Source organism: Patella vulgata, chromosome 5, assembly GCF_932274485.2.
Source record: "Patella vulgata chromosome 5, xgPatVulg1.2, whole genome shotgun sequence".
NCBI classification, from domain to species: Eukaryota; Metazoa; Mollusca; class Gastropoda; family Patellidae; genus Patella; species Patella vulgata.
Window position 1 is genome coordinate 69,055,963 of NC_065883.2, and position 19,528 is coordinate 69,075,490.

At 35.4% G+C, this 19,528-nt stretch overlaps 1 protein-coding gene across 2 annotated transcripts; it reads right to left on the reverse strand.

The window, feature by feature from the left end:
* Positions 1 to 1,256: 1,256 nt before the first annotated feature.
* LOC126821756 (uncharacterized) lies at positions 1,257 to 18,979 on the reverse strand. Of its 2 annotated transcripts, XM_050550249.2 has the most exons (9): positions 18,774 to 18,979; positions 15,691 to 15,811; positions 15,117 to 15,217; positions 10,636 to 10,777; positions 9,904 to 9,998; positions 7,520 to 7,625; positions 5,878 to 5,962; positions 3,854 to 4,052; positions 1,257 to 3,238 (listed from the first exon to the last, which is right to left on the reverse strand). In XM_050550249.2, exons 1-9 carry the CDS (start codon positions 18,915 to 18,917, stop codon positions 3,107 to 3,109), a joined length of 1,125 nt encoding a protein of 374 aa, XP_050406206.2. In that variant the 5' UTR covers positions 18,918 to 18,979; the 3' UTR covers positions 1,257 to 3,106. The 2 variants fall into 2 exon arrangements, with proteins under 2 accessions (XP_050406206.2, XP_050406207.1); XM_050550250.1 differs by lacking the exons at positions 15,117 to 15,217; positions 15,691 to 15,811; positions 18,774 to 18,979 and adding an exon at positions 13,574 to 13,606.
* Positions 18,980 to 19,528: the final 549 nt, after the last annotated feature.

Sequence of the window (19,528 nt, forward strand, 5' to 3'; positions counted from 1 at the left end):
ATAGTCACGTTGAAATGAAATACAACCAAATTAGGTTTTACGCCCAATTTTTCTGTTCCATCCGTGCTAATGAAGACAGGCACAGGCCTACACCATGCTATGAGGAAAATTATGCCTGACAGCAAGTGGTGGCCAATCACTGCACCACTACCAAATGGATTTAATCAACGCTAGAAAATCCCTATGAGGGAGTTTTTTGCCCAGAGAGTAGCATTTCCACCTAGGCCTACTATTCGTCTAATTCCAACTGCCAAAGGTTCTTTCACTAACACAGCACCGATTTCACAGGACCATAAATGTTGCTTTGTCCCATCTGAATGACTAGTCACTGTTCCTTGCCAAGCAATCTATCCTACATAACTTACATGGGGAAACCACATTGATCAGAAACTTACTTGACTAACACAGGTATGAAACCCCTTACCCCCTAAGCCAATGTGTCTTCCACGGATTTTGAAATAACATACTGCTCAGATATTGACAAATTGCAAGTCCAAAAAAGTTTATCTTGAATCACGAAGGTGATGTTAGGGGTTGAGTTGTTGGAGGATTTGAATGCTAAAGATTCATATTATTCAGTGCATTATCAGCAAACCCTGCTCCCAATGTCTACAGGCCTGCACAATTCTCTTATTAGTTTGCAATAATGCTTAATTAGATCACACCAGTGATTTCTAAATGTTTTGCATTGACAAACCCCTTGGCAGTTGGGACATTTAACAAATCCCTGAGGAGCGCCCCTCTGCATTGCTTCTATTCAGTTAGATATTCCACATTAGGGATAAAGATGGGCCAACCCATTTAATAGCCATCCTATCAAAACCTTTTTTTATCATGGACCTTCTTAAATTTCACCTGTGGACACTTGCCTACGCCATTGAATTATAAGCTATATTATACATGGAAGAACAAAAACATTGAATAAGTGATATTGTTTCCAAATTTTTTATTTTTGAAATATATTATCAAATCAATAATTTGTATTACCCATATAAATATTACAAATAATTCAACAAACCTAAAAAAAAATGGAACAACTATTATAAATGTAACAAAAACATTGAATAAGTGATATTGTTTCCAAATTTTTTTATTTTTGAAATATATTATCAAATTGTATTACCCATATAAATATTACAAATAATTCAACAAACCTAAAAAAAAAAAGGGAACAACTATTATAAATGTTCTTATCTGTGCATACATGTACATTTTATATCAGGGCTTTCTTTTTCAAATATTGCATATTTTGTTTCTTAAGTTAGTTGAATAACATTTCTTTACAGAGAGTAGGAGCCACGGTGTCTTAAGTGAGAAAGGCGCTGGCTCCAGATCACTAGCCTTGAGGTCGTGGGAGATAGGGCGATCCCAGTTTTGGCCTAAGAGTTCATCAGGAATTTCCGGTATAGGACGGAGGGCCTGACAAGGACAGCTGTCTAGTCGTTCGGATTAGACGTGCACGTTAAAGATTCCTTGGCAGTTGGAATTCAGTATAAGAGTAGGTCGTACCACTGCTGTCCAGGCAAATTTTCCCTCATATCACACTATATGCCGAGCCAGAGAACAACAGTAAAACATTAAATTTCATTTCATTTCATTTCATTTATCATTGTTTATTGTTTATTGTGATTAACAAAATAAAATTACATATACACTTTCGATTAAGAACAATAAACTGATTATCTAAAAACATAACCTATTGTCTTTAATCTATTCTGAACATAACAAATAAATACTTAGAATAAAAAATAAAAAAAACAAATTTTACAATACGATCAGTAAAATAATTTTAAAAATCTGATATGAAAATAAACAATTCATCTAAAGCTAAAACTATTTCATCTGAACATCTTAAAGGAGAACATGAGACTTCACAGTTTTATTCACTATCAGGTTCTTAAAGGAGAAATGAAATGAAATGAAATGAAATGGAGTTTAACGTCCTACTGTTCTGCTCGTAACCTGGGCTAATGAAGACGGGCATACGCCATACAGTGTGCTATGAGGGAAATTTTGCCCGGACAGCGGCACTACAGCCTACTCTTATATCGAATTCCAACTGCCAAGGGATCTTTTACGTGCACGCCAATGTGTACATGGGACCTCGGTTTTCCGTCCCATCTGAACGACTAGACAGCTTTCCTTGTCAGCCCCTCCGTCCTGCATCACTGACAAGGGAGAACCACGCCGGAAAATCTGGATGAACTTTCTCGGCCAATGCAGGGATCGAACACCCGACCTCCAGGCTAGCGAGCTAGCGTCTTACCCACTTAGCCACGTGATCCCCTCTTAAAGGAGAACACAGGGGTTTATTCACTATCAGGTTTAAAGGAGAACATGAGACTTCACAGTTTTATTGCACTATCAGGTTCTTAAAGGAGAACACAAGACTTTATTCACTATCAGGTTTAAAGGAGAACATGAGACTTCACAGTTTTATTGCACTATCAGGTTTAAACCATGTGCGACAAGTTTAATTAGTTCCTGCTTGAATCCAACCAGCGAACTTTCAATGTGGAAGACGTATACACGCTATCCAATCAGTTATAATGGTGGCCTACTGGCTGAATGTGGTATACAGAATATTAACCGGGTTCATTCAGTCATTCACAATATATTTACATATATACAAGCTATCCTGAATGGAATACAAGCCTGGAAGGTACCTGCCACACATAAATTTAAAAATAACTTTACAATGACATCATTGCAGCCATCTTGGAATTATGACATCATAAAAACAAAAAAATGATGTGCAATTGTCCAAGGAACAAGTATGTCAAGTTTTATGTTGATTGTACTTGCATTGGAAGTATCTTAGATATGTACGAAGACAGTCACTCAAGAAAAAGAAGAACAAGCAGAAGAGTAGGCCTTGCGGACCAGTTCCTGCTCCAAAAACAATTAGAAAACAAACCTCTCAGCACTCGTCCGTAGAATTATTAAACGATTAGTAAAAACACATGTAATGTTAATTAATATATTCTATCATTACAGAATTAAATCTAAAACAATTCTAAAAATAATAAAAAAAAGTCCCTCGTAAAATAAATAATAATGTAGTCAGCATCATTAGACCGTTTTCCATATAAAGTAGTCATCATTATTAAGCCTTATGCCATGTGGTCATTGTTTGTTCATCCAATAGTTTATCTGTATGATGGTTCATGTGGACCAGTTCCCATTTTTTCATCCATGGACCTTGTATGGTTACATCAAATTCATCTTGACCCTTTTGCTGTAATTATAAAACAATATTACATGTACAACCTAATCTTATTTCGAATTCCAATTGTCAAGGGATCTTTTACATGTATACCGCCCTTGGTTTTTCTACCCATCCATCCGAACAACTATACATTGTACCTTGCAAGGCCCTTCGTCCTACAACACTGACAAGGGGGAAAAATGGCGGAAAATCCTGATGAACTTTATTGGCCAACGCAGGGATCGAACACGGGAGCCAATGTCCTACCCACTGGGGGGTTGGATGGCAGAATGGTTAGCACGTGCACGCTGTATCATAAGGTCTGTCATTGAGTCAACTGGCGTAGTTTTGATTCCCAGGTTGTACGTGACAAGGAGTAGGGTCACCTGTACAACCTCATGGGTTTTATCTGAGTCCTCCAGTTTCCTCCCACTGCTAAAAAAGACCCCTATAAGCGCAAGAGAATTATTGAAATAAAATTGAATCATGTGTTAGTCCCGAAATGACCTAGTTTGTGTCGAGTGGACGTTAAACCACATTTTCTCTCGCTCTCCTTTCCAACTGAGCCATGGTGGCTCTGTATTAGTAAAAGTCATTTATCTATAAATGACATCAACTTTACAGTCCCATTTTATTTATTCTTACCCCATCTTCTTTAATTAGTTCAGCTGCTATGATATGACGATCAACACCATCGAATGCTGACCAATCCATTTTAAAGTCTGGGTTTTTAGCTGTATGCATTGGAATGGTTTCTTTCATATCATAAAATCCTGGTGAGGGCCCTGTCTGCTGCCAGCGGAAATCTAAACTCCATCTTATTTCATTGGACATATTTGGCAAACTATAAAATAGGAAGAGAAAAATGTAGTGAAATGGGGTCATATGTTAAAGTAGCTAAGTCTCAAAACCAATATCATCTAAAGTCTTCGCACATTGAAAACACAAATTATTTGTCAATTTAAATTAATATTGATGTTGTGATCTTACTGAGAAAAGATGGGCTTCTGATATCAGATATTTAAGAAAAAATAAACATTTTAACATTGGTACACGATTCGTGTACCATAATGTGTTTCAGCACCATTTGTAACAAGGGACTCAAAGAACTAGGCAAGACATATTCCACAAGTCATGTCAATGTCCTGGGGCCAAATATTACCAATTTAGCTGCTTGAATCATTGAAAGAATAATCCAAAAGTGAGGGTGATGTCCCCTGCTTTCAGTGGTGTGTATCTGCAGATAACTTTCCTATAAAATCAGCTCAAATTATGGCACTACATGAAAATTTCAATTCATCTTCCTAGCAGTCACTGATGGAAATTGGGCTATGACATGGTCAAAGTCAGGTTTTTTTTCAGTTTCTAGACTACTTCCCTAGCTTATGAAGCAGAATGCTCTTGCTGTCAGTATCTCTCAGCGGCGCCTTCTTCTAGTGGCTCGCAGGGCACGTGCCTTCCCTGCCAAACGGTTGATAATCAATGAATGCCCTAATCCCCAAATATCTAGATGACACACATTAATTGCTTGCATATTTATGTTTATAAAGGGCATCAAGCAGAAATTGCTGACTACCGAACATAGTCAAGGTATGGAAGTAATATGAATCTATGGCTAAATCTATTTGTTAAGGCCAGCTCATTTTTTGTCACGGTCACAGAGATATAAATAAGGTTAGGGCATGTGATTGTTGGCGAGATTGCAAGTTAGAGTTAAGCACTGGGGTTAGGTACAGGGTTAGGATTGGCGCTAGTCCTGTTTACATCTCGTGACCTATGACAAAAAATTGCGCTGGCCTTATCATTTAGCACTAACCATGAATCTATACACAAGGTTTCATCAATCTCCACTCAATGTGTATCTCTGCTTAGCCTTAGACATACACCCAATGAACATTTACACCAACTCTAACATTCTTCCTCAATTAGTAGTAGATTTACTGTGTCCAAATAAGTGTGACAGGCAAACAGGCAGACGGATAAACTCATTTTACACTGTAACCCAGGTATCATTTAATCTTGTGTATCTAGCACTAATTTATTTCACATTCATTTAATATCAAATCTTTTTTCAAATATTCGTAAAATTATTTTAAATTACCAAAAATCATTTAATTTGTATTGTGTCCAGTTTAAAGCTAACCATTTAATTTTGATAATAAGTGTCCAATTTACAAGTGTTTAATTTCTTGACCACTGTTAAAAAATGAACAACCCAATTGAATATTGTTGTATAATGATTAATTTTTGAAAAGTGGTCAGGAAATTAAATACTTGTAAATTGGACACTCTTATAATCAGAATTAATCAGTCAGCTTTAAACTGGACACAAGTACAAATTAGATGATTTTTACAAATATTTAAACAAAGATTTGATATTAAACGTATGTAAAAGAAATTAGTACTAGATACACAAGATTAAATGATAACCGTTAATAGTCCCCAGCTTTCTTCAAAAGGAGGCGGACCCAAAAAATTGACTACTTATAGTTGATGACAACTGATCCCATTTTCTCCTTCTCTTTCCAGCTATAATGAATTTGTCAGAGTTGATGACAATATACATCGATATTGAAACAAACTATCCTTTACAGTTGGGATGATAAACATAGAATTAATCATATGTTAGTCTCAAAATGGCAAGAGATAAAATATCATTTAATTCTTACCTATGATGGGGTATCATGTTATTCAACAACAACATTCCCCCATATGGAATTGGACAACATTTTATATCTTTTTCTAAATCAACACCTAAAAACAACATAAAAGAAATAATGTAAAAGATACTTTATGGAAGATGAGAGAGAGAGAGAGAGAAAGAGAGAGAGAGAGGGTTTAATGTCCACTTGACACAAACTAGGTCATTTCGGGACTAACACATTGTTCAATTTTATTTCAATAATTTGCTTGCGCGTAGGGGACTTTAGCAGTGGAAGGAAACCGGAGGACCCGGAGAAAACCCAAGAGGCTGGACAGACAACCCTACTTGTCACATACAACAGGGGTATCGAAACCATGCCAGCTGACTCAATGACAGCGGCATTGCCATATTATATTTGTCCCGGGATTGCATAGTTTGTTCATTCAGTGCTATGAGTGAAATGGCCAAATCTGATTAAACATACTAACCAATCGGCCATCCAACCTCCCTATTAGAGTTGGCAGTTCTCACTTTAATAGTGAAAACCTAGATAATGTAAAGGGAATATGTTAAAAATGTCAGTCAAAATGCTTCACTCTAAGCTGAGAAAAGCTTATTTTAAAATCATTGTAGCCTTGATTGTCATTGTTTCAAAGTCTCGATTATTCATTTTTGCATTTAATCATCAACGGACATTGAACAGCAAATCAGATTCAAATCTAATGAAAATCAGACAGATATGATGGCATCAAGAGTTAATTATGGTCTTATCATGTTAATAAATGTCTAATTAATAGTTTATATAACATGTCAGGCCTAAAGAAAGACCTGCGATAGGCAGATTTACCTCTTGGATAATGCATGTTTAAAAGTATGTCCAACAGATTCCAGCCTCCATAACTTTACGTTCACAACACTTAGCTAAACCTTGTTTAATATCTATAATTCAGTCCACAATTTTTCTCTGAATTGTTGTTTTTACAAACTAAATCCACAGAGAAGGTCTTCTCCTTCACGTAGACAAAATAAGAAGAGGCTGTGCATGCTTTACAAATCTCATCTTTAACAATCTATCCGTGATGAAGGCCTATCGAGATCGTGCACCAAGTTTGTGCCACCTCTTACTATGTGTAACAGTAAGTATGAATTTAGCGAAACGTCACAATGTACAGTTACACTTTTATATCTAAATATCAATGTAACTGTAAGTTATGACTCTCTTATATTGCAATTTGCAAGACATTAGACATCCTTCAAATAAAACTCACTGGCTTTTATTAAACATACATTATGCAAGAGCTAAATCTGCCTATTGCAGGTCTTTCTTTAAGCCTGAAATGTTATATAAACTATTAATTAAACATTAATTAACAAAACAAGACCATAATCAACTCTAGATGGCACTTAACTAGATTAAAACAGTTCGCCATTTAAAAATTTAATTTAAAAATGGGAAAGCGAGGCTAAGTCCTGATTATACCAGTGTCCTGGTTACCACTGTGCACACATCTTGTCAAAACTACAAACAAAGATAACTTAGCTGAGAATGAAGTAATTTGAATGAAATTTTCAATATTTTCTTTTTTTATCATCTATTTTTGAATTATTATAGCAAGAATGACCAACTCTTTATTAAACTCTTAACTAATGTATCTTTAAATAATTACCAAGTGTTTTTTTCATTTCTTCTTCTTCCAGCATGACATACCAAGTTCCTCCATAGCAACACTGATGTTGGGCAACCTTCCCTAGTTTATGTCCACCTGCTGCAACCTACAACAATATTGTTATATGTAAGAGCTAAAGGGTTTTTTTTTATTCTTGTTTCAAATGTTATATAAATGATTATTTAGACATTTATGTGCATCACATGCCCATAATCAAATCTCTAAGCCATTAGATGGTTGAGATTTTAATTGGATTAATTGGTTAATGCTAAAATGAACAAGCCAACAGTGAGGCTGATGTCCCCCGCCGAAATAGGAAAATAATTAGAGGACACATATAAATTTATCACAAATTATCTTTTACAAAGTATTGAACAATCAAACAGTATATCTTTACTTATAGTCTAAGCATACAATGTTTTTGATGGAATAATTATAGCATATTAAGGGGAAAACATACTCAATTCGAAGGAGAGTTATTGTGTTCCAAAGTCTCAGCAAATCAAATTGCTTATCGCTCTGCTTAATCTGAGCAGAAAATGCTCATTATCGATCTTAGTCAAGGTATTACTGTAATGAAACTATACACCAAGTTTCATCACTCTCACTTAATTAGAACTAAAGTTATAGTGTCCCAAAGCATCAACCAATCAAATTGTTTATCTACTTAATTAGAACTTAAGTTATAGTGTCCCAAAGCATCAACCAATCAAATTGTTTATCTCTGCTTACCCTAAGCGGAACGGACAGACAAACAGACAGACGGACGAACCCATTTTAATAGTTCCCTGCTTTCTTCGAAAGGCGGGGGACAATAAGCATGAACATTTACTCAATTCGAAGATCAACCAATCAAATTGTTTATCTCTGCTTACCATAAGCGGAACGGACAGACAGACAAACAGACAGACGGACGAACCCATTTTAATAGTTCCCTGCTTTCTTCGAAAGGCGGGGGACAATCAAAGTAGGAGAGTTATTGTTTTCCAAAGTCTCGACCAATCAAATTGCGTATCGCTCTGCTTACCCTGAGCAGAAAATGCTCAATTATCAAACTTAGTCAAGGTATTACTGTAATGAAACTATACACCAAGTTTCATCAATCTCACTTAATTAGAACGAAAGTTATCGTGTCCCAAAGCATCAACCAATCAAATTGCTTATCTCTGCTTACCCTAAGCGGAAAATGCTCATCTTCGAACTCCATCAAGGCATTGACCTAATCAACACATACACCAAGTTTGAACATTCTAGCTCAATTAGGAAGAGAGTTATCGTGCCCCAAAGTATCAACCAATCAAATTGCTTATCTCTGCTTACCCTAAGCGGAAAATGCTCATCTTCGAACTCCATCAAGGCATTGACCTAATAAACACATACACCAAGTTTGAACATTCTAGCTCAATTAAAAGTTATCGTGTCCCAAAGCATCAACCAATCAAATTGCTTATCTCTGCTTACCCTAAGCGGAAAATGCTCATCTTCGAACTCCATCAAGGCATTGACCTAATCAACACATACACCAAGTTTGAACATTCTAGCCCAATTAGGAAGAGAGTTATCGTGTCCCAAAGCATCAACCAATCAAATTGCTTATCTCTGCTTACCCTAAGCGGAAAATGCTCATCTTCGAACTCCATCAAGGCATTGACCTAATAAACACATACACCAAGTTTGAACATTCTAGCTCAATTAGGAAGAGAGTTATTGTGTCCCAAAAAGTGTGACGGACAGACAGACGGACGGACAGACAGACAGACGGACGAACCCATTTTAATAGTCCCCTGCTTTCTTCGAAAGGCGGGGGACAAAAATAAAGACAGCAATGACAATCAAGACTATGCTATTCTAGTCAAAACTTCAAACATTCATAACTTTGCTCAGAGTCAAGCAATTTTTATTAAAATTTATAATTAAAGATACATTATGTAAGATTTAGATAAAGAGCTGGCCATTCTTGCTATAATAGTTCAAAAATGGATAATGTAAAATGAATATATTGAAAATTTCATCTTAGCATAGCTTCTCCATTTTTAATTAAACCATTAAATGGCCAAACCGTTCTAATCTAGTTGAAATCTCAAGCATCCAATGGCATCAAGAGTTGATTATATGTTCCTGTCATGGTAATAAATGTCAAATTAATAATTTATATAACATTTAATGTCTAATTAATAATTTATATAACATTTAAAGGCTAAAGAAAGACCTGTAACAGGCAGATTTGGATCTTGGATAATGTATCTTTAAACTATTGTAGCAAGAATGTCCAGCTCTTTATCTAAATCTTACATAATGTATCTTTAAGTCTTTAAGTTCAGAAGACACTAGTGTGTACAGGGTATTCACTATAAGAGCAGTTTATAATCAATATCAAAACTTACCCTCATACAACCATTTTGCTCAGTAGCATTTAACAATGGAATCCAAGCTGTTGGTTGAAGTACTTTATAGGAACGATTATCCAGGTACGCAGAATCTATAAAACAAGAGGGATGTGGGGTTTAACATCCACACACAAAAAACTAGGTCATTTATGGTGAATCACTTATACAAATGTATTGATAACATCTTACATCTTATTGTAATTATGATATATAATCTAATTGTAAATATGATATATAATAGGCCTGTAAGAGATGTGACGTCATCCTTGAGTGTTAGCGTAACATTATTTCAAATAATGGTATGGGGCAATGTGCCAAGCTTACGTTATTTATACTATGTGCGAGTGTCTGTATTTTAAGTTGTTTAATGGTCTCGAGCTTAAGACATTGTGTAATATATTGAAACAACACTCATAACTAACGTCATATTACGCAATGTCTCGCTCTCAACCATTAAACCACACTTAGTATACCTATTTATATTCATACAGAGTAACGTCCCCTCAGTCATATCTAGACCACAACATTTTTGTATCTTTGTCCAAACTATTCACCTGCACACATGTTATTTTTTGTGGGTGGATGGAATGGTGGCATTTCAATAGCTACAAAAAAAATCCTTTGATGGAATCATGACTTGCATGGCTGATATTGATACACAGTGGTGACCTATTGGTCTCCAGGAGGCCATTAATGGGCCAAGTCTTAGCGAATAAAAAACCCCAGTACCTTGATGCCAAGGAACAGTGGTGGCTTCATTCTGGGGAGTTTTTGTCCGAAGATTCCAAACTGGATGTCCTGATATTTCCGGCCCAATCAGTTGTTCAACCACATTTAATAATCTTTCATTGGTCCATAAATTCTTCAAGGGCTGTGAAATAAAATATTGTAAAATTGATATAAAAATGAGACAAAATAAGCGTAAAAAAAACAAATAATGCCAGTGTTCAAATAAGTAACCTGTCATTTTTCTTATTTTGATTTTCATCCATCAGGAGATCTTTAACCCACTGCCTATAGTATAAACAGGACATTTAAATAACTTGACGCTTTTCCATTCAATCCCCTTTGTTCCACACAACTGACAAGGGGAGACAAGACTGGAAACCCCATGGAGGCAGACCACCATTAATTTCCCCATTGACTTCAATGTTAATTCTGGCCTTTTTGCCCACCTCCAACTTTTCCCCAAATTTTCGTTGGGCTGAATGCTTTTCACTACAGACAGAGGAACAAATGGTCATGTCTTTGCACTAAAATTTGTATGAGGTTGACCACCAAAATTTTGAGATACACAAACTTGAAGAAGCATACTAAAAACATGTAACTAGTTGCCGTACATATCGCCGTAGCTAACCTGATAACCCTCTTATCCTTCCGCCTCAAAATCATGAATATTTACCAAAACCTGGCAGAAAATGTTAATTCAAACCCTCTTCGTCCATTCTAGACCAAAAAATCAACACAAATGGGCATGCAAAAGGGGAGAAAAGAGAGAGAGAGAGAGAATTGCTATAAATAGACGAACTACAATTCGTGGGTACCGAGATGATGAAATTTAATGGTGGTCTGCCTCCCCATGATTGGAGAAAAAGCATATCAATTAACCGACAGTATGAAATGAAATGAAATGAAATGGGGTTTAACGTCCTACTGTTTTGCTCCGAACTGGGCTAATGAAGACGGGCATACGCCATACAGTGTGCTATGAGGGAAATTTTGCCCAGACAGCGGCACTACGGACTACTCTTATATCGAATTCCAACTGACAAGGGATCTTTTACATGCACACCAATGTCTACACAGGACCTCAATTTTTTGTCTCATCTGACTGACTAGACAGCTGTTCTTGTCGGGCCCTCTGTCCTGCACCACTGACAACGGGAAACAACATCAGAAAATCCTGATGAACTTTCTTGGCCAATGCAGGGATCAAACACATGACCTCCAGGCTAGCGAGCCAGCGTCTTACCCACTTAACCACCGTGGCTCCCAAAAAGGCTTTGATATAGACACACAATACAACACAAGTAAGTAAATGATATGAAATGGGGCTTAACATCTTATACCACACATGTTGTATGCTTATTTGTTAGTAAATTTATATTTCCTTTCAACACTTTTATCATTAAAGAAACAAAATAAGAAATAAAAAATATGTTCCTCTTGCTTTTTACGATGTATCTAGATCAAATTTAATGTGGTTTATGTCACGTAGGCCAAAATATAATCTTATTGTTAAATATATAGGTCAAGTACATTATGTAAAAGTGAGACAGAAAATTATCATTGATAATATCTGGGACATGACGAATCATATATTACATCTAAGACAAAAAATTGCAACTGATAATGTAGAAATTGGGACATTTCCTTATATATATTAGATGTAAGACAAAAAAAAAATAGCAAGGATAATGTGGAAAGTGGGAGATTTCATTAGATGTATTGGATATAACTAAATACAATAACTTGTGACTTAATGCATTATAAGTTATAACTCATACACCGTAATCAATAGAAAGGCCAACAATCTGCTGTCTACAACAAAACAATATTCTTTAACAGTAGCCTACACAGTAGAGTATAAGTTATATGAAAAGGCCTAGCTACGAGAACGTAGCTAAAAACATTGAGATATATTGACGTGCTTGTTTTTAGCTACGATTGGGTTCCTTTAGTTTCACGTGGCAAATTCAATTTCTTTATTAATGCATGCAACATCTTAAAAATAAAATAATTTTATACTATTATGACTAATTAAACTTACAGAGGCCAATGTAGTGGCACAATTATCGCTTAACTCCAAATATTCGCGTTTAAATTAATGAAGCGTTGTTTTTATCTGACATACACTGCCATCAAAGTCCATTCATAGTTACGGTGCTTTAGACATGCGCAAACCCTACATGCCCCTTTTACTATAAAGCAAAAACATCCTTCTTGCCATTTATTATCAGGTCCAAAATAATTTCTTGTTCGAGTTTTAATTCAACGTTAACGCCGCAATTTGATTTGATTTTCTGAAATGATTCGCGGATAGATTAGACCAGGTGGATGTCAATTTGTTTGTTTACATTTTCTCCACTTGCGATTGCCTTTTTTGATTGGCTGTTATAAAGCCTTATATTTAGCTCCACCTTCATTATTCTCATAGTAACGGCTTAACGCCTCAATTTTAAATACGATGATTTATACCCGTTTCAGGTAGGATTATATGCTTAATTGTAGTTGGATGTGGTAGAAATATTTTAAATAACAATAATCAATCATTGTTTTGATGAAAAATATTGTCAATTTTGCTTACTGAGGCCCGATCTGATTCTCGTTGGGCCAACAAACTGGCTACAAGGCTGGTGAAATAAGGCAAGTTGAAGCCTCCCTTTAAGATCCCTTATATCATTTTATTCTACCTCAATTATTCCATGTTGCAATTTGTGCTAGTAAAAGCCTTAAAATCGTGAATTTTTGTTTTAAAATCACTAACTTCGATCTTTAATTTGTCCATGTTGCATTTGTGCTTAAGTGCCTCCCCAAAATATAATAAGAATAGGTTAGCAACTATAGGAGCACAGTTATTAAAACATTTAAAAGTCACGTCATGATCCAAATGTATAAATAATGAATTACACCAACCATATATATTTATCGTTGATGTTATACATACATATACAATTTCACACATTGTCTTTTTTATATTACCCATCTTCATTAGCCCGGTTCGGAGCAAAACAGCTAGTAGGACATTAAACACCATTTCATTTCATTTCAATTTTTTATATTATTTACACGTACTATTATTGGCATACTTATTCAACAAGGACGTTATTCAAATATCTATTTTATTTTTACACATGTGACGACGTTAAGGAGCATAAAAGGTCTGACTATTCATTTTATTCATGCAAACCAGTGAGGTGTTACAATAGAAATAGATGATGTTAATACAACCGTCGTAATGTTAGGTTCCCACTATCACGACTCACAGCAGGAAAAGGAAAATGCTTTTTTTTGGAGGGGGGGGGGCTACACGATAAGATCCGCTACTTCGCCTCTCACAAACAACTGGCACTGACATCTGTAACCCAAAATTTTTCAGGCATTGCAGGGTCTGTCCCCTAGTGAATTACTAGCATATCAATATGATCATGCTAGATATACATGGACCTGTATAAGTATGAGTTACCTGTATATCAATATAATTACACCATGCAGGTGTGATTTATCAGTATATCGATATGATCACGCTGGATATACCTTTATAGGTATGAGTTACCTGCATATCGATATGATTACCTGTATTTTTTATCTCTTGTAAGGTTTATCTATGTGAGACAATTTTTGATAAAAAATTTGATTATCATCAGTATGTTATCTTTTCAGATGTTTTATTAAATAATCTTTTAGTAACTGGATAGAACAATAAACTATAACACAAACTAAGTCATTTTGGGACTAACATATGATGTGTACACTTATATTTCAATAAATTGTTTGTCTGTGGGTGTGTTTAGCAGTGGAGGAAACAGGAAGACCCGAAGAAAACCCCCAAGGTTGTGATCAAAACCATGCCTCTTGGCTCAATTACAGACCTCACGGAATTCATTATTGTCCTCGACTACCAAGTTGCCACCTGATTATATGTCTAGCATGAATATATTAAAATGGTACTGTATGCATTACCTGCAGAGGCGTAGCCGTGAAATATATATTGGGGGGGTCCGCAACCCTAACCCTAACCCTATTTTAAAACCCCTAAAAAATATAAACAAACACCATGTGGCCATGCTGTCTACACAACTCATTTGCTGATTGGCCCACCGCGTGCAAAGTATTATGGTTACATGGCTGGCTGAGCGGGCGATAAATATTTGGTTTAGGCGATAATGTTTTTGGGTACCTACATGCGATTCACTCTCATAAGTGGCAGAAAAAAATTAACTAGACACAATTTTATGGAACAGTTACTTTTCACTTCACACATGTTTCAAGGATGATTCTCTCTGTGTTTCGCAATGTAAACCATATTGGGATATGTACAGGTTTTATACAGATAGAATCTTAACTAACCCTAATAATTGTTGTAAATAAATAGGAGTTAGGATCTACTATGTAAATTTTTTGGGGGGTCCAAGTATATTCAGACCCCCCCAGAAAAAAAAATGGGGGTCGGACCCCCCCCCCCCCCCATGTGTGACACCCATGATTACCTGTGGCAGTTGGCCTGCTTTATGAAGAAGTATATTGGCACCTGGGAACTCTCTTTCTATATGGGTCAATCGCTCAAATAATCCATATTCATCATATAATTCTGAAAGAAAATCAACCAAATCTTTAAAACACTGTTCAATCATTATACATCAATAATCATTGGGGTTGTAAATATTTTAACAGTGATCGTGAAATTAAATGCTTGTTAATTGGATGGACACTCATTATCAAAATTAAAGGGTCAACTTTAAACTGGACACAGGTAAAAATTCAATGTTTTTTAGTGATGTTAGTTAAATGATTTTTATAAAATTTTTAATAAGGTTTTGATAGCGAATAAATGTGAAAGAAATTAATGCTAAATACACAAGATGCAGGAGGACTGCATTACACGTAAAACAAAAATCTACAAGATAAACCTGCGGACAAGACAGAAAATAGATATTGCACCAAATAAAAAAATATCAAATTAAATGAATAGAACCGGGGGCCAGCCATAAGCGTCCACTGCACTGTACAGTCCCGGGTCGGTGCAGAATTCACATTGTAAAGATTGAAAATTTGTGTATTTACGTTTTATTTTTCCAGCCTTATAAAGTTTATTGGCCAAACCATCAACCATATCTTTAATTGCTGCACGACATGGATCCAGTTCTTTTTCACAATCAAAAAATTTGTCCACAACAACATAGCCCTAGAAAATAAGAATCTAAAATGTACTCATATGTACTCCATGGCCGTGCACCCCCACCCCTATTAAGATGCATTATGTAATAGCTAAATCTTCCTATAGCAGTCTTTTTTCTGGGTTCAAATGTTATATAATTTATTATTTAGACATCTATTCACATGACAAGCCTAAAATCAACTCTCTAGAACATCGGATGGCAGAGATTTAAATGGATTTGAACACCAGCATGATTTAAAGATGCATTATTGTAGGTCTTTTTTTGGTCTTAAATGTTATACTAATTATTATTTAGACATTTATTCACATGACAAGCCTATAATTTAAATACCTGGTTGTCCAGTACTGTTGCTACAATAATAAACGATCTATGCTAAATCTTCAAACATCTTCAAACATCTTCCCCTAGGATAAAGTAATCTGGATGCAATTTTTAATTTATTCTATTTTTGAATTATTATAGCAAGTACGACCAGCTTGTTATCTAATGCATCTTTAAAGGTACGGTACAGAAATAATTTGTCAGAAGATGTTACAATCTTGATGGTATAAAATCAACCCTAACTAAATTGGAAAATGGGATCTTTGATACTTTTTACAATATAAACACACTGATGTCACCATCTTCTTTTGCAGCTAGACACAGGGCCATGTAAGAAATAGTATCAAGTTGTTAGGATGGCGCGAAAAACTTGAGGTCCTAGTATGTAAAAGAGTCCATGACAGTAGGAGTTTGCAATGAAGGGTTGGCAGGAATGAGTGTTACAGGCAAAATTTCACGTACTAACACAAACTAACATAAAAAAAAAATGGTCTCTTTAATCCGGCGGTCCATGGAGTTTACAGACAGCTTTTCACATTTCCTTTAAAATTACGACGAGTAACCTAGTTACCTATGGTGATCGAATGTTTAGCATTGCTGCTCCAATGGAATGACAACACTTAAACAGTTCCATCAAAAGTGGCAAAACATTTACTTGCCTTTAGGAAAAAGTTAAAAACACACCTGTTTCAACAAGCTTATATCCGGAGTGACATTCGATGTGCTTAGAGCACGCCTCAGCATGGAATAGGCACTATATAAATAACTTTATTATTATTATTAATATCAGTTTACTATACCGTAATTAAATTCTATATCCTATATGGAACTTGTATTTTATGACAGTCAGTAATATTATGTTTTGGGTTATAATACTTCACATCAACAAATATGATAGGTAGACCTACAAATATTATATTTTACTTAAAGGAGCTAAATCGCTAATATTTGGGACCTAAAATTTGACACAATTAAATGGGTCGCAACGCATATAATAATGTAATCTGATTGTATATAAACTGATTTACATTCTATCATTTCCGTTTTACTCTAATTTCAAAGCAGTTATGTTCGGCGAAATACGCCCGAAGCCTCAATCAAATGGCAATCTCTAGCGTCTGGTTATTCCAGTCTACATCGATAGTATTTATTGCGCATGCTCTCCAGATAAGAATATGGGGTCACTGTTTGACATGACTTGTGGAATATGTCTAAACTCGTTCTTCCGAGTTGCATGTTACAAATTGTGCTGAAACGTATTATGGTACACGATTCGTGTACCAATCATAAAATGTTTATTTAATATTTTGTCTTAAATATTGGATATCAGAAGCCCATCTTTTCCCGGTAAGATCACAACACCAATGTTGATAAAAATTGAAAAATTATTCGTGTTTTCATTGTCGAAGGTTTTGGATGATATTGAGTTAGAGACTTAGCTACTTTAATATATCAGCCGAGTACTTTAACGCATGTCTATATTACGGTGGTACTCAGACGTGTCAACTAACTGGCTATTATTCGCGTATTTGAGTTGTAAAATTTGTACGACCGATTCTTATTTATTGTGATATGACTGAAAACACATTTTGGAGTAACGTATTAAAGTCTTTTGGGTAGCATTTTATGTATATTTTCACAAAATATTTCAAAAAATTTTTTTCTGTCATTTAAATTATTGACCCGAAACCCAAATGAAATTTTCATTTGTTCATTGTTGTATGCATTAAAAACGCGTGCACAGTGTAAAAAGTACTAAAGTATTAGCCTATGATTAATAAAAATGAAGTTATTGGATGAAAAAAAAAATCTCCTGGATTCTCCTGTTTTTTCATTGCTGGTCTCCTGTTTTTTCATACCTGGGGGTTGACACGTCTGGTGGTACTTTTTACCGCCGACCAAATGCTTTTTACCGCCGACCGTCGTGTAATTACCGCCGACCAAATACTTTTTACTGCCGACCGCATTGTTATAATGATTTTCGACCGTAATATAAATACCGCCGACCAAATACTTGTTACCGCGGACCAAATGCTTAATGATTCCTTGTTACCGCCGACTATTTTACGGTTGTTTTTTTTTTTATAAAAAAGAATACAAGAATGTTATTTTTTATTTGAGGTGTAATTCACGTAGAACTGTCGAAAAACATTCATATATATTTTAAAGAATATGGAAGGACAAACTACAATCTAGATATTGAAGGGCAAATAAAAAAAATATCAAGATTGTTTCAGCTATTGGTTATAAATAAATAACATTTTAGGCCTATCTTCTATTAGTGCGAGTGTTAGGGTTGTCGACCATATTTATATATAATAAAATCTATATTTTTATCAATCTCTGTGTATTTAACCAAATCTATTTATTTGTCACTAATAATTTAATTAATTTTATATAGTCGGCGGTAACAAGGAATCATTAAGCATTTGGTCGGCGGTATACTTAACAAGTATTTGGTCGGCGGTAATTATATATCACGGTCGGCGGCAAAAAGTATTTGGTCGGCGGTAATTTCACGACGGTTGGCGGTAAAAGTATTGGTCGGCGGTAGTCGGCGGTAAAAAGTACCACCCTCTATATTATTTTACTTGTAAAGATATGCATGTCCATGTGTTGGGCACAAATAAACAAACATCGATCTACCTCTTTGAAAAACTGGTCAATCATATGCTGTGGCAACTGTCCTGGTTTCTTCTCTGTAGGCTGTTTTGGAACAACAGTGAATATTTCGGGGTGTGTTTCGTCACATTCCCCTGGGTATCGCTGTGGTTTGTCTGTCGGTGGCATCGTTGATGTTCTAGCTCCGGTAGACCTGCTTGAGACGATCGCTGTTGATGAATGTTTGGTCATGTGACAGTCACATGATATTATATTTTTCAGGCTTGTTCATCCAGCCATTTCCCACTTTGTTTTTTGTTAACCAGACATCATTCTGGCTCAACCCGGTTCAATTCATTTTTGTTCAAAGCACTCGCCGTGTGTCTTTCCCCTGCAATATGGAGAAACAAATCTCTATAATTTTGCGGGTGTTTATTATATAATATTCTCACCACAGATGGCCCCACAATTTGATCTCTACCCTATATTTACGACCATTATCTTTTTCTTTTTTTTTTCGAATCATTTATTTTTTTCATTTTTTATGTTTTCTGTGTATATACGTGTCCATAGATCTAAAATCAATATCTTATTTAGATATTCTCTGTTCAACCCACCCCCCTTTTTAACGCACTTGTTTTCTCTCTTAGTCATACATTTAAAATAGGTGCGTTTTTATAAAAGTAATTTCTAAATTCCCATTTGTTCCGCAAAGCAAGATTGGCATTTGTTACAAGTATAGTTCACCACTCATATTTTGTGAAATGATAATTGTTAATTATTGCTCGAATATTTTAGTT